We start from the raw sequence: 24716 nt of genomic DNA on the forward strand, positions 1-24716 counted from the left end.
ATCAAATGTTGTTGTTTTTTGTGTTCTGCACTTCCAGCACAACATCTACTTTTTTAAGATCGAGGCTCATTTTATTATAGTTATGTTTGCCGACAGAAATACGTTTTGGCTTTATAAGTCTTACAGAATCCTTCTGACAGAAAAAAATGTTTTTATTGTTTATCGTTTAACAAACCCAACGTTGAGTAATATTAAGGCTACGAAGTATATTTGAAATGCAGACAGAGAGAAAGAATTTGGCAGTAATATTGCGCGCGCGAGGAGTGACCGCAACACCTGTCGCAGTTTTGGATGCACCTGAGAGCAGCTGTAACAGATGGCAATTCAAACACACTCAATTTATCAACAGCAAAGCAAACGTCCGGGTTAATGAGGGCCACTGGCCACTTCACATGGAATCAGTTCATTGTATTAACTCTGTTCCCATCTCATTTCGACAATATTCATGAGCCAATTAATAGTAAAATGAGTAAAGCTGTTTAGAAAGCAAAAAGTATTTTATGATCCACAGCGATAGGTTTGGACGTCAGACTCAAGTGATGATGCATTTATCCCATCTTATCTCATCATAAAATCACAACAGCATCACATTAAAATGTTGTTTACAAAATCCAATTACCACGATTTTACACACGGGTGGATTACGAACGAGAGAAAATGCAGATTTCCAGCTACATTACTATTCCCAAGTACAACTGAAAAAATTATACAGGTTTCAAATTGCAGTCTTCGTTGATAGAAATCAACCAAATAGTCACTTTGTACCAGGCCTAATTCATTTGACAGGTCACAGTTACTCCTAAAAAACCGTGGAAGGCAATATCCAATTTCATATCCAAAAGTTAAAGTGGTTTTGCTGCATTACAAATATTCATCTCCCAGTTCACTGCACAAATCTTCATTAACATTTATATTATATGAGCTCAGGGCTGGATGCGCATTTTTCCCAGGTCTTATATGAAAAATATTTAAATAAATTTGGGTGTTGTGACGATAATATGCGAAAAGTTTTCTAATGACTCGCGCTGGTGTACAAACAACGCGGAGGATATTCTTGCATAAACATTTCACATTGTTTTGGGAATAAAATGAATGAGAACTTTATCTCGCTGTATTTATGCAGTAATGCTTTTATTATTGTTGCACACGTGACATAGGTGGTGAGTTAGGATGTCAAGTCACAGAGTGACTATTTAAACAAATCTACTGTAAAAAATGAAAAGTTGACTTAACTTAAAATTTCAAGGCAACTCGCTGCACAGCTTTTTTGAGTTTACTCAACTTTTGGCCAAGTATTTCACCTATCTCAATTAACTGAGTAATGTCACATGACTGTCAATTGAAAAAAAATAGTTGAACCAACTTAAAATAAATATGCATAATCAAATTTCTGAGTTCACTCTACTATGGACTTAGTTTACCCAACTCAAAAGTTTATGTTTTATATAACGTTAATATATAATTGTTCTATTATTATATACACACTCTACAACTGCTTAAGCTTATCAGTGGCGTCACTGCATCATTTACTTCAGACCTCAACACTGAGCACATGAGCATCGTTAAACATCATATTTGGTAAAAATTAACTCTAAATACTAAAGGTAACTTACAATGACAACAAAAACAAAAAATATAGCCAGCAAACACTAAAATAGCAATCATTTTAATAATTTTAACCGGCGAATTGAAAATTCTGCAATGCATGCTGGGAACTTTCAAACACTATATATATTTTTGAGATTACACAGTTTGGCAAATTGGTCAAACTTCTTGACGCGCTTTGGACAATCACTTAGATATCTAAGTAGCCTACAGTCAACAAAAGAATCTTTGTCAGCATACTCAAAATAATAGCCTAAATTCTTCTTCTTCTACTAAAAAAACTTTGTTCAAGTTACTTTAATACCTTTGTTGGGAGAACAATTGAAGTTGTATTTTTTAGGTTTATCCCCACGAGACCCAGATTTCTTTCATTACATTTAAAGACAGGCCGAAAGCCATTATTGTGGAATAAGTCATTTAAAACAAACCCGTGGGTGCCATATTAACTGCATTTCTTGGCTTTGGTTCGGTGGTCACTGAGAGGGTTTCAATAGATTCAAATTCAGATTAACAACAGTCCCAAGGGCTCGGACAGAAAGATCTGATGGGCTTTCTACAACCAGATAATTCTGACTGGAAATTTGTTCATTATTCTCTTCAGGGGTTCTTCAGACAGTCCAGTAAATTGTGAATTTGCTCTCATGCATATATTGAGGGCATAAGGGAGCATATCTTTGTCCTGCTGTTCTTGAAAATTAATTACGCTTTAAGGCCAAGCACAGGGACGTTTTTTTTCTTCCTGTAGGACATTGCAATTCGGGAATTCGTGACATTGTCAATGAACTGTAATCTATTAATTCGTGTTTACCGACACGAATTTCCCCCTTTTTTCGTGTCAGTCAGCATGACTTTCTCAGTACTCAGTGACATAAAGCGGCGACACTGAACAATTTAATATTAATTCATTTAGTTTTAATAACACAAATTTAAGTCATTAAGTGACTGAACATCTCCTCAGTAGCTGAAGCGGTTGAAGCGGAATCTCAGGTGGAAGAAATGGAAAATGGATTTTTCGGGATCCAGCGCGGATTCGGGGAGAAAATTGCGTATTGATTTCTTTCGACATTGTTGGAGTTGGAAATGCTTCCATGTCCTTATCAGTTCCAGTGATGTTTGGGGTCCATATCTGTCCTCAGAACGATGTTCCTTGAGTTTTGATTGAACTGCTTCTGATGGGCAATCACTCGGAGAGGTCATGGGGCTGCGACGGTCGATTATTATCATCTCATGCCATCATTCCAGATTTATTCGCTTTAGACGTTGCAAGTTTGCATCTCATCCTCTGCCTGCTGATGAACCGCTATTCTTTTTTTTTTTTACAAAATATCAATTGACACATTCATATTTATGACAAAACAGAGATCAAATATGGCAAATGTATGACTTAAAGCACTTCAACAAATAAAATGGTTGGTTTTACAAAGCATTTGGCAGACGCCTTAATCCCATTAAAGAGCATTCAAGTATACTTTTCTTGGTAGCACTTTACATTAAGGTTCCCTTTATGAAGCATTTATAAATGTGTTCATTGATGATTAATAAGTAACTTACAAATGCATTATAAAGCAGTTATAACTGCATGAATAAAAAGGGGGATTCTAACGAAATACCTGCCAAATAGTGAGCAGGTATAAGATAAACAACATAACACCCCACCGTGTCCAGTCTGACAGCCTATATTGCAAACAACATCAAGATAATAATGAATCTGCTTTAGAGTCAAATAAATAATGAATAAATACATTTATTAAGCATTTATAACATGTGAGTTAAAAATGGCTCACTATTTGACAGGTATTTCGTTAGAATCCCTCTTTTTATTCATGCTGTTATAACTGCTTCATAATGCATTTGTAAATGACTTATTTATCATTAATGTACACATTTATAAATGCTTAATAAAGGGTACCTTCTTGTTTCCTGGGAATAAAATTTAGAAACCTTGCTGCTAATGCAATGCTATAGCAATTGAAAGTGATGTATAAATAGCCTACTAAACAATAATATCTGCAAAATCTAGAGGATTGTCAACTGTAAAGGGAAGTCTCAGAGTAAAGGGTTAACCATGAAATCAAACTTTTTTTCTCTGTGCTCAGGTCATGCACTCAAGACACCCAACATGAAAGACTCTCAAGGGTCTCTGTAATCAAAGGGGCTTTGTATAATCAATACCAGGCATGAGAAAAAGCGTTGAAATAACGTAAAAGCAGTCAAACCTGAATTATCTTTGCACAAGACCCATATCAAGAATCACCCCTGCTGTCCTGATCTTTAATCATTACTTCTGATTCTTGGGTCAAATCAACATTTGATGTGCCTCCTCCTTACACAAATCTATACAGTCTTTGTCAGACACTGTATGCCAATTTTCTAAACCATAAAAAAGAGCTACACACTTTGTTTGTAGTTGCATGCACTGGCATTGGTCAAATGCAATGCTCACGGTTCACAAGAAATCAAAATGGACCCTATTTACTTTCCTTATGAACATGCATGGTCTTGTGTAGCCTTGCGTTATATGTGAATGACAAAGGAAATGTAGAACATCGTGGCTCTCTAAAGCTCAGCTGTGGTCTGGATTAATGAAGCTTTTCAATTCTGCCTCTGGAGCAGCTAAATCAATTTCAGCCTTAATGTGAATAACAGCAGTACCTTTTCCTTCATCTTGGTGGCATTCGGGGCGTAACTGGATGTGATGTGGGGACGTGGGGTTAATCACTAGAATGTCTAGAATTATGAATGTCTGCTGCGAGTCATTTGCGTGCTAAAACCTTTAAGGGCTGAAAATGAGAGCATAACTGATCTTTAGACTTTCAGACAATCTCTAATTGGCCATTTAAGAGAGTTGATTCGGAAACATTTGTATTGTAGGATTGTGGGTAAATGCAACGTCCAGCTTTTTACAGCAGTCTGAGACACACTGGAGTGCAGCACAGGATGAACATGAAACCATCAACATACGACACAAAACTGACCTGTCTTAAAACCAAAACTGTGTTTAAAATTCGATCATACAAGTGCTCCAAAGAAAGAATTGGTTTTTCCAAACTTTGTACTGTTTGTGGGAAAAAAACGAAAGTTTTTGAAATGAGTTTTTGTTCAGGCATGTAGCAGCAAGTAAACTAGATATTCTTCTTGTGACAAAATCTGCACATATTACTTTTGGAAGGGCAGAACTTTTGTCATGTTTTTTTCTATACCAAACCACTATCATTTTATCTTTTTTTAAAGCCTAAACAAAACCCCAAGTGGTGTCATGATTCTGCCTCATCATGTCATGTCTTTCTTTGTCTAGTGGCAGGATCATGACAGAGCCTCATGTTTTGTGTGGAGAGAGACATGTTATTGTTGGTTCTGACATAACATGTGCTCTCTCTGGTCTCGTCTTTGGCCCCGCCCCTCTCGTTTAGCTTTCCATTAGTGTTTCATTCCCCACACCTGCCTAGTGTTAATTTACCCCTTGTTAGTCTCCCTATATTATGCCCTCGTGTCCACTGTCCTGTGCTTGTTCGTACTGCATACAGCCTGTTTTGGCTATACTGTTTTTTGGCCTGTATTTTATGTCTTGCTGTTCTTACCTTGTGGAATTACGTTGCCTTGTATGTCCCCACCTGTTGTATTACCCTGCCTCGTCTACTTGTTATCTTGTTAGTGCTACGTTGTGTCGTGTTTGTTATTTATTGGTTCCTGTTATTACCGTAAGTCTTGTTATGCTGTTCCCTTGTTTTTTCCCCCATGTGGGAAGTGTTTATTTTCAGTTTGTTATATTAGTCCTGTCCGTGTTTTACCCCATCGTGGGTTTTTGTTTTGTATTCGTGTCAATAAAAGTCTTATCTTTGTACAACGCTGCCTGCAATTGGGTTCTTCCTCCTGACTGATCTGAGATATATGCAAGTCTTTATATCAGCTACTCTATTTTCACATACCAACTTAATGCATCTTATTGCCAGTGTGGGCCAAAGCAAAGCGCTGAGGAATTAACATTGATTGACTCCAGGGGATGAAGTCAATACCACCTCCACTTCACTCTTGTTGGCTGATCTGACCTGTTTTGAAACTCTCCAGGAGGTTTCTGCACAAAGCGACAAGGTGTGCTTTGAATGCTAAGTGTTTTTCATCCGACGACATCTCTAATGCTGAACTTTACCAGACTAACACAGAGCCAAACTGCCTACAGCCACCTCAAGTTAAAAACTTTAAGAAACCCCTTTCCACACAAACAGGCGACTGGAACGAGAAACGATATCACCATGTGACAAATGAAAGCATGGCAAAGACAAAATGCAACCGAGGGAGGCTTTGCCTGGCACATTAGTTTTGTCAAGGTGGCGTTAAAATGTTTTATGTTGTGCGAGATACGCAGAGCTCAAAATCATACTGCCAAGAGGCATCACGGAGATCAGGTCTTGACAGGTGTACAGAAAATGCTCATGTACAGCTTCAGTTTAATGTCTCTACAATTGCGCACGCAACTCCCCTTTTTCACCCCAAATTTCCTGTCATAGGAAAATTTGGACACCAAGCACTCAGCTACTGTTTGTTATTCTGTTTAGAAAGCAATCATCTGTTTTCCGGTTCCCGCAAGATGAATGACGTGCTTGAGAATAAAGCACAGCATCATTATTTTTTGCTGCCTTACGATGGAGCTCCAACTGTTCCAAATTGCACAGTAAAGACTTTCTAAAAGTCTTACAGGTTTCGCTTTCAAAACACAAAATACGGATCTTGGCAGATTGATGTCAACAAAGGGAAATTTCACAACAGTCTCTTGATTTTCCACAGTGAAGAATGAAGCATATATTGGCAGGTAAATTTGCATAAAACTAGAATCATCTACAGTGTGGTATTGTTCACGAGTCGAAAACACATGCAAAAAAACTTCATTAATTTATAAGAGAAAGCTTAATGTGCAGTCTTTTATTAGGACACTAAACTCATTTCAATGGTTAAATGGCATCCTTTGCTACAGCAGACAATCACACTACAAAACAGAGGAGTTTCATTATATTAATATTTATCTCTAATGGTTTGTTTTTTGTGAACACAGTATACATGTTTTGTAAAAGCTGAATGTCCCAGATACTGTCAAAGCAGCACTAACTCCAAAGATACAGATAAAGAAAATAAGATGCTGTAATAGATTTTAATTGTGTATTATAATATTTTTATTATATTTGTGACATGGGTCTTCATACTTCATAAAATGTCAACCAGATATGAACACCAGAAAATTACCCATACGCCATTCAAGTATCAATAACACAGAGCTGAATTAAGTACAGCTTTGGTATTGATAAATAAATGTACGCCCTCTAGCGACCTTGAGCAGTCAGGACACGCAGTGTTTTTCTTCAGTTTGGGCATGAAGCACATTACTAGATTTCACTCTTTAATAGGTGTTTTTTATGCTTCAACAAACACAACATTCACACCCAAATATTTACTCTACTAGGGAAAGTTGCTAATGTATTCTTGGTACATTAGGCTTGGTTATGCAGAAATAGTCTCAATTTTGAAAACGCATTTCTCAGCATCCAGAGGACAGGAGGAATACGCAGCTGGGGTAAAAGCCATACACACAGAAACTTTTGGGATGCAATGTATGTGTATACAGATTATCAATTCTTTGATGATTTTGGGTTTAGTCCAGAGTCCATTTTATGATCTAAAATGAAATCTTTGAAGATTTAAAGTTGAGAGAGAAGCTGTGTGGCACTATCCACATTTGCAGGTTCCCGTGGGGCTTCTCTGACCACCTAAAAAAAGACGATAGTCCTGAATATTTATAAAGTATAATGTGTGTACAATGGGTTTTAGGACCATTTAACACACATGTGCAGTATATAATGTTTTTGTATAAGTCAAAAAGCAAGGGATGCATTTAAATTGATCTTAAAACAACTGATACTGTTTCTGTTTAGCAACTGAAAATTGATTCAAAAGTGAAGATACAGTTACATATTTAATAAATAATAATAATCATAAATAATCATTTACACATTTGATCATTTTATTGTCTAACATAAGACAACTCATTCAGGGCTTGTGGCCTGTTTATACGACTACTAAATGTCCATGTGTAGTTAAATTTCAGATTTACAACCTACAATTTCTTTTTTTAAAGTCTCACCTTTTGTTCTTTCTTTGGTTCACTGCATGTGGATTTTGATATACTAATCACATCCCTCTGTACCTCTGTAAAGATCTGATTCAAGTCCTCCACTTTCTCATTTTTGAACGTATTTAACTGGGGAAGGCATGTCAAAACAATATATCAGAACATATATTACACAGAATAAGAACTGCGTCCCATCCGAAAGAAGAGCATAACTTACGTATTTTAAGGAGGTCTTCACAGGTTTTGTTTTGGTCTTAGGCTTCACTTGTCTGTTCGCAACCTGAAAGACATTCTGCTGTTTTTTGCCTCTCTGTTTAGTTTTGGCCATGTTTCCCTTGTAACGTTAGCCTGGATGCTTTTGAAGAATTCAACTCAGAAGCCAAACACGTTCATCTGAACGCAGATTTACAGGTGACAGCTGCAAACGTGACAAAAGAAAACTATTTGACAGACCGCGCTTTGATGACACGCGATCATACAGTAAACATACATATATATATATATATATATATATATATATAAATTAAACAAAGTAAAATATCTATTCTGTAAACTTAACACACGAACCTCAGTCAGAATGCGCGTGTCCACCTCGCTTCTACGCACTTCCGTCACTTTACTCTGGCTTAGTGTCGCCATCTAGTGGTGTGGCGAATGCACGACACGAATGTGGTTAGGTTATATGACTAGATTTACATTTACATTTACGCATTTGGCAGATGCTTTTATCTAAAGTGACTTACATTGCATTATATTATAAATTTGTATCAGAATATGTGCAATCCCTGGGATCGAACCCATGACAGCTCCATGCTCTAACCACTGAGCTACAGAAAAGCTTCTACAACTATGTACGACGGTGAATTAAAATAAGATGTGGGAACTAAAGTGTTGAGAAAATTTTACGACAAGGTGTTATGCCTTCATTTGTGAATTCACGCAAGCATTCTGTTCATATTATAAATTGAAATTAAAACTCGCTGCCACAAGGTGGCAGTCATTCACTGTGTATTGCTGATTCAGACGTAGAAGCGTCTTTCTTAGGACAAAAAAGCTTTACAGTGTCAAAGCAGTAGTACAAATATTTATACGGTTTTATACAGACAAGCAACATTTCTGTATTCTCAAAATGTCGCAATGTATTTACAAGATTTAATAATTATACTTATTAATAATTATAATAATTATAATTATAATACCCAGCTGTATTTATTTAGCCTATACACTGCTATATTTGTCAAATCTATCGTAATTCATCGTTCTGTTTTAATGATAAAAACCTGATGCCATGGTTATTGTGATAGAAACCATTAGAAATTGTATCTTATTTCAGTAGGGATTCCGACTGCGTGTCAATAATGATTCATGTCATTCTGTCACTCCGTCACAGTATCACTTTACGTAACGACACCCATGCGTGCTACAAGTATCTGATTGCGCAATCACATGTACATATTGCTAAGTGTGTACTGTAGATGTACCCGATCAAAGCCAAGGAGCCGGTGTCAGCTCGCGCATTCCAGAAGAGAGCACGAGAGAGACAGAGAGAGGGAGCATGATCGATCGTTCGCATTCGTAGCTCCTCCTGCTGATCACACTTAATATACGCGCATGTGGACAAACCCTGAAGGGAAGAGCGTCCAGTTAGCCCCTATTTAAACCTGCAGACTGCTCTATCTGTGGCCAGTATCTCAATACACTCGAGCAGGACTGCATTAATTCCTCTACTGTCACAATGTCACATGGATGGGGATACGCGAAACATAACGGTAAGACCTGCAAGTGATTCTCACAATTTTTTATAACCCAAATGCATTGCATGAGTGATTTTAAGTGTGAATGACAGTGCTGGTCATGCACTGATGAATCAAAGCTGTCTGGTTCTTTGCGTCTCGTGCATGACATTTGCTCCGTTTGCAACCAAGACATGTTCACTTTGGCCCCTGCATGGTCAGCACAATGTGTGACAGGTATACAGGTACATTATGTACAGTCACAAACGTATGTTTATGTTTTTGTCAACATTATGCATTGCACACTGTATATTTAAGATTCATTTTTTGTTTATTTATTCATTCCTTTATGCTGCACATACATGCGTATATAATTGTTTTTGCGCCAAATGCATATAATAGGATATATATATATGCATATATAATTTTTCACATGAATGCATATTTTTTGCTTGTTCTACATAAGGGCAAATAAAAGCTACATGCCCCTGTTCGAATGCATTCAAGTATCAACATTTTTTTTTGTAAATTCATTTAAATGTATGTTCACAATCATTATTTTGTGTCCCCTATTTAGGACCGCACAAATGGTGTGAAAGCTTTCAGATTGCTAATGGCCCTCGCCAGTCTCCGATAGACATAATACCTGAATCTGTGTCATATGATTCTTCATTAAAGCCCCTTACTTTGAAGTATGACCCCTCTACTTCCCTGGACATCCTCAACAACGGACACTCCTTCCAAGTGACCTTTGCCGATGATGACGATAGCTCAAGTTTGTACCTTTGTGAACCGTCTGACTATTCTATTATTAATCATTAGCTGAACTAAGTCACAGGGCTTTATGAAGGACACAGTGTTAAAACAGATAAAAGGGGAAAGTTATATAATGGTGATGTTATTTGATGCATATTCACAAATCCAATGTTTGACACAAAGCCAATATTGCTACTGCATATTTGTACAAGTATTTCTACGAAATATATATTGTAGTATTCATTCAGTACATTCACTAGAAAGCATTTGGAAATTTGGACACTTGGCTTTTGCACTAATGGTTAAACATTAATTTGCAATAGTATGAAGTATTGGAATATAAATAGAAATAGATGGTAAATTCATTGACCATGTATTTTATATGTATTTCAAATATGAAGACAAATATTTAAATAATGTGTTATATCTTTAGATGTCGCACACAATTTAACATTTGTTATAGGTTTCATGTATGTTCACTTTGAGAGAGTGGCCAGACGGAATCTGTGCAATGACTTTAAGAATTGTAATCCATAAAATCCTCACATCAATTATTGTCATGTTTGTCTTCAGCTCTAACAGGAGGGCCAATCTCAGGCACCTACAGACTCAAACAGTTCCATTTTCACTGGGGAGACTGCGATGAGAAAGGATCTGAACACACAGTCAATGGCAAATGCTATCCGGCAGAGGTATGTGACAATATGGGATATTTACGTTTATGCATTTTGCCGGATGGTTTTATACAAAGCGACTTCTAATGATTTATATGTTTTACAAGTATTTGTGTTCTCTTGGAATTGAACCCACAACCTTGAGCTACACACTGTAAAAGAAATCCGTAAAAAAATCCCGGAAATTTTCTGTTAACTGGAAAATTAGAAATATACCGCAAAATATATATATTTTTTCTGTACAATTATAGGATACAAGGATATATATTAAATAGTTTTCCCCATTTTTCATATAAATGTGTTGTCTTGTTCTGTAATTTTATAGTTTTTGACCGTAAAAACTGTAAAAAACTGACATTTTCTGGAAGCTGGGGTACCAGAAATGTTTTTCTTGTAAATTTGCGGTCGTGTTCTGTAATTTTACGTTTTTTGATTGTATTTCAAAAAATACATTTATAAAAAAAATCTGTAAAAAAAACTTTTTTTTTTACATTTTACGTGGAAAATCTGTAAAAAAATAACAGAAAACTCTGTAAAATTACGCTTTTATGGAGGTATTCGAGATGTTCATGAATAAGTATTAATGTTCCTAATAATGTTATTTTTAGCTCCATCTGGTCCACTGGAACACAAAATATTCCAGTTTCGCTGAAGCAGCTGATATACCTGATGGTCTCGCTGTAGTTGGAGTCTTTCTAGAGGTCTGTGTACAAGTTTACTGCTGTTTTTTATACATTATTTTCCTTTGCGGTATTTTCTGTATTAGTTTCTTTATTTGCTTTGTTCGTTAGATTGGTGCAGAAAATCCTCAGCTTCAGAAGGTTCTGGTTGCTCTGGATTCCATTCAGTGCAAGGCACGTCCACCAATTCAATACATTTTATCTTCAATTGAGATTAATTCCAAGATTTTTATTAATGGTCCTTTTTGTGTGTTTTCTCACGCAGGGAACGCAGAACTCATTCGCAAACTTTGACCCCAGTGTCCTGCTCCCATCGTCGCTGGATTACTGGACGTACCAGGGCTCTCTGACCACACCTCCTCTGTATGAGAGCGTCTCATGGATCGTCTGCAAGGAGTCGATCAGCATCAGCTCTGCTCAGGTCCTGCTCACATCACGATTTATAACCGTAATACAAATATAGAGTTTGCAAGCTTAGACGTGAAGTGTGGCATCTTGCAGAGCAGGGATTTGGTGTTTATTGCCAGTTCTCTATGTTGTATAATAAATCACAATGAAGTAATAATAAAAGGTCAAACTAGCACGTGTGATAGATAAGTTGAGGTATAACCAGTGTTGGGCAAGTTACTCTGAAAAAGTAATTAATTACTAGTTACTAACATATGAAGAGTTTGTTTCCAAAATGAGATAACTCTGTTTTAAAAAAAATTCAAAAATCATGTTTTTTATAATGTCATCAAGTTTTTCTTGTGTTTTCTTGTGAAGTCTAACTCTTTTAGTTATTATGACTTAAATCAAAACAAATCAACTGCAGTTTGATTGATATTAACTGGAATGCACAATAAATCAAAGTTATCACATTTTGGAGCCAAACTCTTCCAATTCAATAGTGTAATTAGATTACTGTACAAATTACTCTCTCCAAAAAGTATATAGTTTATAATAATTATTTATTATTAATTACTTTCTATATCCTATATGAACCTTGATTAGTTAAGTGAATCAAGGATAGACATGAAACGGCCCTTTTAATTCATTCAAATAAATAATATAAAACTACATAACTCTTATTAACTGACCAAAGTACTAATAATGTGAGAATGATACATTAAAGCATTAAGGATTTTAAAGTTCAACTTTGAATTTTGATGTCAATTCCACTATTGCACACACATATATTACACAAAGTATTTAGTTTAATTACAAGGTAACTGTAATTAAATTACAGAAAAATGAGAGTAAACTTAAAATTAATGTGATTTTTCTTGTTAAAAATATTTTTTCTGCCGGTCTCTGTAGTCTAGTCAGACACAAGCGCTTTTGTGAAAGTTAACACGACCCAGTTAAATGTTTAAGTCATGACGTTGGTGGACTCTTGAAGGCCTCAGCTGGTAACTGTGTACATAACCTCAGGTGGCCATGCCTCATTTTCCAGTTACGCTTGCCTGTTTAATTATTGACTTTATGAATGTAAAATTAACTTAACCTGATGTCAGTTCTGTTCAGAATGTGAGATTGAATGAGAATGAGTAGGACAATTAATGTTTAACCAGTTTGCAAACCTAGTTTATTCTAAGACATTTCTCCAGTACACAAACAGTAAGACGTGCTAAAACATTTTTTACATTTCTCCTTCTGTCTTATTTTCTAAACAGATGACAAAATTTCGCAGTCTACGGTTTTCCGCGGAGGAAGAGGAGGCATGCTGCATGGTGAATAACTATCGTCCCCCTCAGCCTCTAAAGGGACGTGCGGTCCGTGCATCTTTCCAGTGAAGGGCCCCCCTTGACCCTGCCATCCCTTTCCTTTCATCTTTAGGATGTGCAGGTGCGCGGCTCTAAGCTAAGGGCCTGCGGTGATGCTGGTCAACCTGACAGCTGTCAATAGTAACAAAATGCAAAAAAAATCATACATTTTTTTACAGTTTACATTTATTCATTTGGCAGACGCTTTTATCCAAAGCGACTTACAAGTAGAAGAGCATATAAACATTTTGTCAGCACGCTAAACAATACCGTTAGTGTACAAAAAAATCTGTCTTCCTTTCAATTGCTCAAATGTTTGAATTACCTGGATTAAGAATATGGTGCCAACATTATACGACACGATACACAGCTAAAACATAAATATATATAATATATAAGAGAAATATATATCGTAAACAGGGTATTAGGGGTATGCCATACATATTTTTAGTGCTGTAGAGACTAGCCAGTAGTTCAGATTAAGACGCCAGCAGTACAGACTCTACCCGAAGCGATGCCATCTGTGCCGGCTGTTGTCCTTCCCTGCCATGCTGTAATCTCTGGCACTCACAGCATCAGATTAATGGAACCCAATGCACACTACTGTCACACTGCAAAAGCTCAAAAAATCCCCTTTGACAAACAAATACAAACGGCATAACGTCCACGCAGGCACACTGGGAAATCATGCACAAAATGTAACATATGCAACAGGGGCGGGATGATACGAGCCTGGAATGTTTGTGTCTCACATTGTCAAAACTCCAGCTTCATTGTGTGTTAAGATGTTGTTTGTAGAAATCCTATGCACAAGGCTTTACCTGATAAATAGTAGCAATAACTGCATGAAAATGTGAATGGTTTATTGTATTGTCAAATAATTCCTTAAATGTGTCGTTTACTTTTTAAAGTTTTGCAATGCTGTGCCCTTACGAAACGAAAAAATATGTGAATATACTGGAAAATATAACGCAATATATTAAATAATACATTTCCATATACTGGAACCAAGTGCTTACTTTTTCAGCATATGCAAAGCAGCAATTCTGTATTATTTAATCTATTGTAATATTAACCATGTATTATTCTAAAGATGGTTTCATCGGACACGCTCTGGCCCGAAGTTAGCTTCCAGTCTGTGTTTGGTTATAATATAATATAATACAACAATTAATTTTAGATTTAATTTCTATTAATATTCATTAATATTAATATTTTATTGTAAAATTAATTGAATTTAAATCTACTCATTGCTTCTTTGCAGAGGTCTACCGGAAGTTAAATTTGGGCCACGTAACATATGTTTATGTTGTTGCCGCTGAAACCATCTATATATTTCTAATATATATTAAATGATTTAACATATAGCCATAATAAATATATTTCCTTGCGTAAGGGTGTATTGCACAGCAATGCCGAAGAAATGCCGAAGACAAGTCTTAAAAGAAACCACATGCAAATATCAAAATCTTTTTAGAAAGTGAGAATACAGACGTCAGGGACCAGGGGCTATTGTCTCATGGTATGTGTTTGTAAATTGTGCACTGTGTGTTGAATGTACTTGAATTCGAGGGCTGCAGTATGTTAAGCAATAATGTTTTAGCCATAAACTGTTCTGCTATTTTCAAAGAGGACATTTTAAGTAAAGATATTTATGCCTATCTTCCGTTTCATGATTTTATGCCACTATTTGGATTGCTTTGATTTTTCTACAGTCAACCTCACCCAACACATTTTTTCACATTTATGAAAATATAATACTTTGTGGTAAACCAAAGGGATGAAGTTTCAATAATATCTACTGGATTTTAATTAGGTCAGGAGGATGTATTAAGGATCCGAAAGAGAGCTTAGACCTACATCCCTGAGGTTTCTCGGTGAGAATAAAAAACACTAAAACAGTCGAATGTAATCGAACATTAGGTTTTAAGCACCAATGTGTTTTATAACCACTGCAGAAAGGAGGAGGCTAGAAAAATATTGAACCAACACTCCTGGGATAATGCAGTGTAAAGAAAACGCTGCAGCTCTTGTCGCAGTAGACCTTGGACCTTTCTGTATTGTTATTTCCTAATGATTAGCAGGCTCGTGAGATATCTTTCATTGTAATGATAAATCATAAGGCCATTAGGAAAGAGTTGATAACCTCCATCCCCTCCTCCTTACATTTTTCTTTGGTGACAGACGTGTATGTGAGCGCAGTCAGAGCTGTTTTGTCAGCTGCGTGAGGTTGGAGTCGGGGGAGACAGCTGATTCGCTCCCTCACAACCTTCATGACATCATCACACAACCTCATTTATATTCACATCGATGATCCGACGCTGCAGAGCAATGATGCTGCGGCACGTTGACGTCACGGAGTTCACACCGAGCCGGGACAGAATTATTGATGGCAACATGACAGACAACAGACCCACACCCGCAGGAATCAATGCGTTACATTAGAATACTGTCTGGGTGGTGTAAATTAGAGATGTTGTACAGTACACAAACACACACATTCATTTGATTTTACAGCGTGACACCCGAAAGAGCACTCTTGTGTGATAAAGCGGGACTGCCGAATGAAGCATGACCTATAGACAAGGACACACGCATGCGGTTGTGGACAGGAACAGTAATGTCCGCAGGCTTCACATGCTAATGTGATTCAAGGAGATCAGGCGTATCCTCAAACATTAAGCACAACGTATTTAAAGACACGCACACACATATGTTTCATAGAGTTATAAGTAATGCTTGTTGTAAAATAGCTTGAGATCTTCTGTGTGTTTATATGTAATGGTTAAGATTTATTAACAAGCTATACGGTAAAATACTCATTTGAACTGCCACAATAAACTTAATAAAGAAGATTTGCATTGTGAGGTTGATAGGCAGTGAGCCACAAGGTCAGAGGTCACTGTGAAGGTCAAAGCAGCAGGTTGACTGAGATGAATAATCTGTATCTGTGACTTGAAAAATGTCTAAACTTCGAACAAGTTAACTATTTAATTTACCTAAATCACAACTGCATAAGGTATTAAGACCTCAAAGAGTCTGTGACAAATTTTGTCCTTTTCCATTTTGTATTAAAAAATAGCTTATGTTTAAAATGGGGCTTGCAACTAGTACAAATTTTAATCAAACTATATGACATGAAATGCTGATTAAATAAGTTTAAATAAATAAGTACGATTGAGATGATATAGTGTATGGCAGAGGTGACATGTTTTTGTATGCCAACCTAGCCAAGCTATCATGATGCTAAACAGACGGTCGCTCAATATCATTGTCACCACCACCAAGCCTCTGACAACTCTTTCAAACTTTATAAAAAACGTGTTCCCTGGTAATTACTCTGTGAATGAATCTCCAGCCACGTTTTTAGAGATGTGTGTCCATGTTGCATTATTTGTGAGATTTATCTGCGTGATGACGTTTAATGTCCCCGCCAAAGGATGTAGTCGCTTTTAGCAACTTGTTAGCAAGCGCCATTTAAAGAAACGATAAAACATTAAAAATCACAAGTTATAAATGGTGTGATTTATGTTGTATAATAATATATAATATAATATATAATAAACTAAACATTTAGAGGTTTTGTTAGCCACAAACCTTATTTTAGGCATCCCTGATAGCACACATACATCTGGTTTACGTCTATTTGACGTCTGCATTTACATCTGCAAGACATCTACAATACATCGTTTGCTCATCTGCAATACGTCTCGGAGATGTCTGCTGTCAGACATCATATAGACATCTAGAAGATGTCTGTAAGATGTTTATGATTTAGAATGGATGTACAACAGCTCTTTCTAAGATGTTTAGCAGATGTTTTTAAGCAGCAGATCTCCAGATCTTTAGCAGACGTATTACAGACGTTCAGACGTCTCCGAGACGTATTGCAGATGAGCAAACTATGTATTTAAGATGTCTTGCAGATGTAAATGCAGACGTCAAATAGACGTAAACCAGATGGATTGTGCTATCTGGGATTTAACCAAAAACCCATAGATTTTGGGGCAATGGAACCGTAAGTAAGTGAACTCGCTTCCGGGTTTTACATACAAAAAATACGTCGTCTCTTTATCCACCTCATAAAATAGGCAGGAATTTCGGTGAGATTGTTGTGTTGACGTATATATATATAAATATATATGTATAAAATCGTACAAATTCTTATGAATTAGCCACCTCATAAAATAGGCAGGAATTTCGGTGAAATTGTGTTCCAGTCGTGCTGAGTGACAGAACAAAGGGGAAATTCGTGTCTATGAACACAAATCAATAGATTATAAATTTCGTGGCTATGTCACAAATTCCTGTGATTAATTTATCCATCTGATTAAAGTCCCCATGCAATGAAAGTTTTTTATCTTTTATACAGTATGATGATGTGAATATGCACATTAGTGGGTCAAAGTGAGTTCACGAAGGTTTGTGGTCTGTTCACACTGAAAGTTTTTGTATTTGTCATTTAGGCATCATCTGAAGGAAATGTTTTTCCTAATAACTTGCTTAGCAAGTTTCAGTTTATCATAACACATCTGATGATCAGATAAGCATGCCATTTCACCCCTCACTTCCAGCTTCTGAAGAAACCACATAACTTTCCTGTGTAACACTCTACTCATAACAAAAAATATGCCATTCTCAACTTGGCTGTTCTCAAATGGCTGAAATGAAGGTCTGTTGTGATGTGGTTGTGGGCAGCATTAAAAAACAACTCTTAGTGCAAATAATAGCATAAAAAAACAAATCAAACAATATACTGTAGTTAAGATAGCAAAATGGATGTGTTTCAGCTCTAAAAATGGAAGGACGCCCAATCAAACTAACAAGAAATAAAACAACATTGAGCACAAACTCATCCGTCACTAAAAAATATACTGCATTAAATATGAGTTTACTTGCTAGCATGTTTTTTCAGAATTCAAGATGCATAGAAAGCAGCACTAAAATAATGTGTTTTCCCATTAAGTCTGTATTATTTTAATATTCTAAATATAGTCGGGGCTACACAGTTAACAGTAATAGTTTAAAAAATCATTTTTTAAATAAGTACTTTTTACTTTTATATGATAAACAATGTTAGTAGCTGATATCCAACATAAAATCTGGGTCCTGAACCAAACCACCAACTCAATTCACCAACTATTCAACCCATTTGGCATCTTTGGCATCCATTTGGTACGATGAGGTCCAACACATAATAATCTAAGGATCTTTATTAAAGGCAGTTTTAGCTTTTGTTTTCTATTAAGTTCTGACATTAAGAAGGCGTCAAAAAGGCGGGTGTGTATGCATGTGCTCAAACAGAAGCTTGCGCATAAAATGAAATATTTGCCACCTCACGCTCGCATCTCATGCTCTGTGCAGTTTCTTAAAACTGTTTTTGTTTGTGTTGGTATTACTTTGTGTTAACTGATCCACCCAGATTGACAGCTGGTACACCCATATCAAATAGTGAATTACAGAAAAAACAAAGAAGGCATATTTTATTGCACGCAAAGTAATCAGTTTAAACACGCAATGTATCGTACACTTATAAATGCGTGCTAGAAATGCAAAACTATTCAATATTTTAATAACTCAAACATATGATGGGGTGCAAATCGGTTGGGCCCATGTTGTTGCAGTTTGTTTGATCACTCAAACAAACAGACACGTTTTTTAAAGTGATACTTCACCCAAAAATGAAAATTCTGTCATCATTTACTCACCTTCGAGTTGTTCCAAATCTGTTTAAATTTCTTTGTTCTGATGAAGACCGAGAAAGATATTTGGAAGAATGCTTATAACCAGTGTTAGGTAAGTTACTCTGAAAAAGTAATTAATTACTAGCTACTAATTACATATTTAATAGTGTTATTATATTACTGTACAAATTACTCTCTCCAAAAAGTATTTAATTATTACTAATCAGTGTTGGGCAAGTTACTCTGGAAATGTAATTAAATTACTGATTACTCCTTTTAAAAGTAATCAAGTTACTGGTCTGATTACTTTATTTCAAAAGTAATTAGTTACACTACTCGTTACATTACTATCCCCCACCCCTCAAAAACACAAAATAATCTCTTTAGCCTTCTCAAGACTAAACTTTATAGGGAAGTGCATACTGTACTCTATCTCGTCTTTAATTATTTTAATACATTCTTTCTGCTTATTCCATACTAAAGCCTGTCATAAATAAGAATAATAATTAAACTCTGCGACATTTTAACTTAAGACATTTTTTCATATGTTAGCAAGTATTTCTAAACCTGCATACTCCATAATGTAAAAAGTCTCTCCTTAGTTTCTGATACTTAACTTATATATCTTAACTAGATATGATGATTTCTTCAACATTTAACAAATATAATAGCGTTAGAGCAGCAAAAACTAGTCTGACAAAACATAACATGTTGCTAATAGCAGCCTGGCACTCGACAGTAGAAGTTGATTCATTGCTCTCCGTGCCCGGTGACATTACCTTCTCCAGAAGTTTAACCATGATGTACTGCCCTTTCAGGTTGTTTTTCGCGGGAGATAGGCTTTTGCTTACCTACACATGACTGACAACGCTCAACAATGTTCTTGTCTTTGACAGAAATAAACTCAAAATAATGATTGTATTTCCAGCACAGGTGCGTTTCAGTTTGATGACGTCGTGGGTGCAACAAGCAGGCATCCAGACTTTGAAAAAGCTATTTCGCTTTTTACAATTTAAATGATAAAACGATACCATGGCAACGATGTAATGCAGCTGTAACGTATAGTTACCTGGGCTTGGAACTATAATCTAATTACTATTTTAGGAATTATAACGCATTAAATTACTCCGTTACCAAAAATGTAATCAAACTACAGTAACGCGTTACTGCCCAACAGATTACTTTCTATATCCTAAATCAACCTTGATTAGAATTTATTCAAGGATAGACATGAAACGGCTTATTTAATTCATTCAAATAAATAACTACATAAATCATTCTTATTCACTGACCAAAGTATTACAAATGTGAGAAGGATACATTAAAGCAGGTGTCTTCAACTACTTTTCTTTGAGGGCCAGATTCCAAAAGTATAAATAGGATGCGGGCCAGTTTTTTACCATATTCTCATTTCTTCTGTTATTTATTGCGTTTTGTTCCTTTTATACTGTTTTTGTTGCTGTTACTTATAGGCCATGATTAAAACATGCACACAAATATTGCATCCAGTATTTGTGCCTTTTCATGATATTAAATTAAAAGGGATATTGTCTTTTTAATTGTATTTTATATTCCTTAATGCGTTACTTTACCCAAAGATTGCTAGTAATTTACTCACCCACAGTCCTCCAGTACATCGAGATGTGGGTGGCATTGTTTTTTCAAGAAGATATTTGGTTGAATTAATTAAAGTTCAATCAGTAAAAGTAAAAAACGCAAATACATTCAACACAAAAGTAATCCCTGCCCCTTGTGACGTTAAATAAGCGTCTTATAAAGCGAGTCAATTGATCTGTGCAAGAAACTGAACGCTATTATCACATCTTCGGGTGAATTCCGATCACATTCATGTGCCCCACGCACTTATAGGGCAGATCCTTTGTATAGTGCGAGTTCTGGGGGGAGATGAACAGCTGTTTTTCGTAAATATAGCCGTTATACATAATGAATGCAGTAATAAAAACAAGACCGTTTCCGCCTTATCTGAGACAACCGTTCACGTGGTGTACCCTTCCTACAGTTAGCCTACTTTCAAGGGCACAAAACGCGTTATAGAACGTGACCTATCGTGTGCGCAAACCGATTGCCTGTGGCTGTGCAATGCATTGCTGATTATAACGTTGTAAATAACATTAAGTTTCTTGGACTGACCGATCAAATCGCTTTATAAGACGTAAAACATTATGAGCCACGGGAATTACTTTCGATTTGAATGTAGCAGCGTTTTGGACTTTTAAAGATGTGGCGTCTCAGGAGGACGTGCATTTAAAGCACACCGTTCTTAAAGTCTCTCCACTTATTTGAACTGTTAAGGTGGGCCAGGAAAAGATGATTGGTGGGCCGCATTTGGCCCGCAGGCCGCCAGTTGACTAGCCCTGCATTAAAGCATACATTTTATAGTTAGACTTATATTCAATAGTGGAAATGACATCAAAATTATATTACAATTATTATTATATTATATTATGTTATCAATTACATCAAAAGTAACTAATTAAATTACAGAAAAAATAAGAGTAATCCCTTACTTTACTTTTCAAGGGAAAGTAATTAAATTACTGTAACTAATTACTTAGTAACTAGTTACACCCAACACTGGGTATAACCAGACAGATTTTGCCCCAAATAGACTCACAAAGGAGGAAAAAATACAATGGTCAAAAAGTGCCGCAGAACTGTTTTCTGTCCTACATTTGACCATGACAAGGAGGGGCAGAATCATGACAGAACCCCCCCCTTAAGGAACGATATCCTGGCGTTCCTCAAGGGGCAGGATGAGACAAAACAGACTGGGAGGCAGACAACATCCAACAAAACATGGTGAACATCAACAATGGCAGAAAAGCAGGAACAATCAGGGGATTGGGATCACAGTAACACATGAGTTCATGGGCGGAAGGCCAGAGGAGCTAGGACAAGGGGACGCAGTCTTAGTCCTAGGGGGCGCTCGAGAGCGTGGGGAATGGGTGGCCTTGACAGGAGCGGCTCCTGGGGCAATAGGTGGGGGAATCATGTGTCCCATGGCAAAGGGGGAATCAGCCGGCTGTAATGCCTGCAAGGGCGCCGGCTGTAAGGCCGGCTGAGGAGCTGGCTGGGACACCGGCTGGAGGACCGGCAGAGACACCGACTGTGGTGCCGGCTGGAAGGCTGCACCTGACCGGATTCCGGCTGCACCGGACCAGATTCCAGCTGCACCGGACCGGACGACAGCTGCACCGGCTTGGACGCAGGCTGCACCTGCTTGGACGCCGGCTGCCACCAGCTTGGACTGGACTGAACCTTGCAACGCCTCTTCCTCCTTATTCGGACCACCGGGCTAGTGGCCGACTCTACAGGAACCGTGGAGGGCAGAGGAAGTACTGCACAGGACGTCGTCCATGAAGCTCTCCTTCCCCGCTTGCCACGGATACTGCCAGGAGAACCGGGGACCATGGAGCTCAAGCTGGAAGGCACTGAGTCCCCCTGGGTGACGGTAGCCAGGACGAGGTTCGGGATCGTCATGGGATCGTCCTGGTTGACCACGTACCTGACCATATCCGCAAACCCTAGGGGTCCCAGCATCCTTTTCTCAGACGGCGTGAGGTGACGGGTGAGGCAGCTGTCGAAAATCACCTTCAACTCTGCCTCACCAAACACGGTCTCCCTCGCTACCGCCAAGAATGCTCTGGTGAACTCCCGGTTCCCGTAATTCCCCTGACGGAACCCAAATAGCAAGTGGGCATGGCGAGATTACAGGAACGACTCTGTACTGTCCATATTAGCTGTCTGCTGGGACGTAGAGAGAACCCAATTGCAGGCAGTGTTTGCAGACACAAAGACTTTTATTAATATAATAACAAAAACACCCACGATGGGGAAAACGAAACTAAGACAGTATAAACATCAAAAAGCAAAGACTTCCCACGTGGGGGCAAAAACAAAGGAGACAGGATAACTAAAACTACTTATAAAAACTAAGACACGACGTGATAAATAATAAACATCCAGACACGGGTAAGGTAATCCACAAGACAGGGTTTCTGGTACAAGGACAAGGTAGCACAATTCACTGGTGTGATGAACAAAACGAATCAGCACAGGACAGCAGACAAAAGGGCATTATATGGGGAGCAAAATCAACAAGGGAACAGCTGCAGGGCATGAACTAATTAATCATCAATAATAAGGAAACGAGAGGGCGGGGACACTGAGAAAGTGGAGACACGAGAAAGCGCATGGTATGTCTAATACAAACAATACCATGTATTTCTCACACTAAACACGTGGGTCTGTCATGATCCTGCCACAAGACTGAGAAAACCATGACTAGGAGGGGCAGAATCATGACAACATTCTTCAAAATGTCTTCTTTTGTGTTCAACAGAACAAAAAAATTAAGTAAGTAATAGTAAGTAATAGTAAAAGTAAGTTTCTCTACTATGGGAGTCAATGGGGGGCAAAATCTGTTTGGTTACAAGCATTCTTCCAAATATATTTCTCTGTGTTCACCAGAACAAAGAAATTCATACAGATTTGGAACAACTCGAAGGTGAGTAAATGATGACAGAATTTTCATTTTTGGGTGATGTATCACTTTAAGCTCACTATTTACTAAATGGCTAGTACAGTATATTGCTAACTGCGTCTTAAAAATAGTAACAGTAAGCAGTATTTTACAATAAACATTTAAAGCTGTGCCTTGTTATGCTCTCCTTGCTGTTGAAATATAACATAATAGTAGTAAAGTATTCTGCAGATTTTTTACAAAACTGTGGTAAAACGTAATATAGATGGTGTGCATATTCTAACCAAAAACCCATAGATTTTGGGGCGATGTAACTGTAAGTGATGAAAAAAATGCTAACTCGCTTCCGGGTTTTACATACAAAAAATACATCGGCTCTTTATCCACCTCATAAAATAGGCAGGAATTTCGGTGAGATTGATGTATTGACGTACTGTATATATATAAATATAAACAGAACAAAGGGGAAATTTGTGTCTGTGAACACAAATCAATAGATTATAAATTTCGTGGCTATGTCACAAATTCCTGTGATTAATTTATCCATCTGATTAAAGTCCCCATGCAATGAAAGCTTTTTGACTTTTATATGATGATGTGAATATGCACATTAGTGGGTCAAAGTGAGTTCACGAAGGTTTGTGGTCTGTTCACACTGAAAGTTTTTTTATTTGTCATTTAGGCATCATCTGATGGAAATGTTTTTCCTAATAACTTGTTTAGCAAGTTTCAGTTTATCATAACACATCTGATGATCAGATAGACATGCCCCTCACTTTCACACTGTAAACCCCGATAAGTTAAGATAACTCAAAACATTTGTGGTAACTTATTACCACAAAACTTTTAAGTTGATAACTCAATTATTATGAGTAAAGAACACTAAACACATAAGTATAGTAAACTCAAAATAATTCATTTTGAATAAACTTCATTTTTCATTTTCCATTTACTTGAGTTTCACTTATCAATGTTGTCATGAAGGAACAACAGCCTGTAGCATTATCAATGTAAAGACTTAAATAAAATTTGAAATGAGTCTGTTTTCCTCCTGAGCAAATGCTCTACTCGTCTGCACAATGGTTACCTCATTAAAATCACTAATGTCCCAAAACTCTTTAAATAACAGAATAGAACAGAATACTGAACATGTATAAGCCTCCTCCCATTGTAATTTGATATAAATACATAAAATAACACTATATTTCAAGATTTAC

General features: G+C 37.0%; 2 protein-coding genes across 2 annotated transcripts; one reads left to right on the forward strand and one right to left on the reverse strand.

Annotated features, from left to right (window-relative positions):
* Positions 1-6511: 6511 nt before the first annotated feature.
* On the reverse strand, positions 6512-8362 carry rbis (ribosomal biogenesis factor). The gene is made up of 4 exons (XM_057323042.1): positions 8291-8362; positions 7941-8141; positions 7736-7852; positions 6512-7361 (listed from the first exon to the last, which is right to left on the reverse strand). Exons 2-4 carry the CDS (start codon positions 8049-8051, stop codon positions 7293-7295), a joined length of 297 nt encoding a protein of 98 aa, XP_057179025.1. The 5' UTR covers positions 8052-8141; positions 8291-8362; the 3' UTR covers positions 6512-7292.
* Positions 8363-9209: 847 nt separating this feature from the next.
* Positions 9210-14999, forward strand: ca2 (carbonic anhydrase II). The gene is made up of 7 exons (XM_057323041.1): positions 9210-9492; positions 10034-10231; positions 10786-10904; positions 11495-11587; positions 11678-11740; positions 11832-11987; positions 13222-14999. The coding sequence occupies exons 1-7, from the start codon at positions 9459-9461 to the stop codon at positions 13339-13341; spliced, it is 783 nt and encodes a 260-aa protein (XP_057179024.1). The 5' UTR covers positions 9210-9458; the 3' UTR covers positions 13342-14999.
* Positions 15000-24716: the final 9717 nt, after the last annotated feature.

Source organism: Triplophysa rosa, linkage group LG23 (assembly GCF_024868665.1).
Source record: "Triplophysa rosa linkage group LG23, Trosa_1v2, whole genome shotgun sequence".
NCBI lineage: Eukaryota > Metazoa > Chordata > Actinopteri > Cypriniformes > Nemacheilidae > Triplophysa > Triplophysa rosa.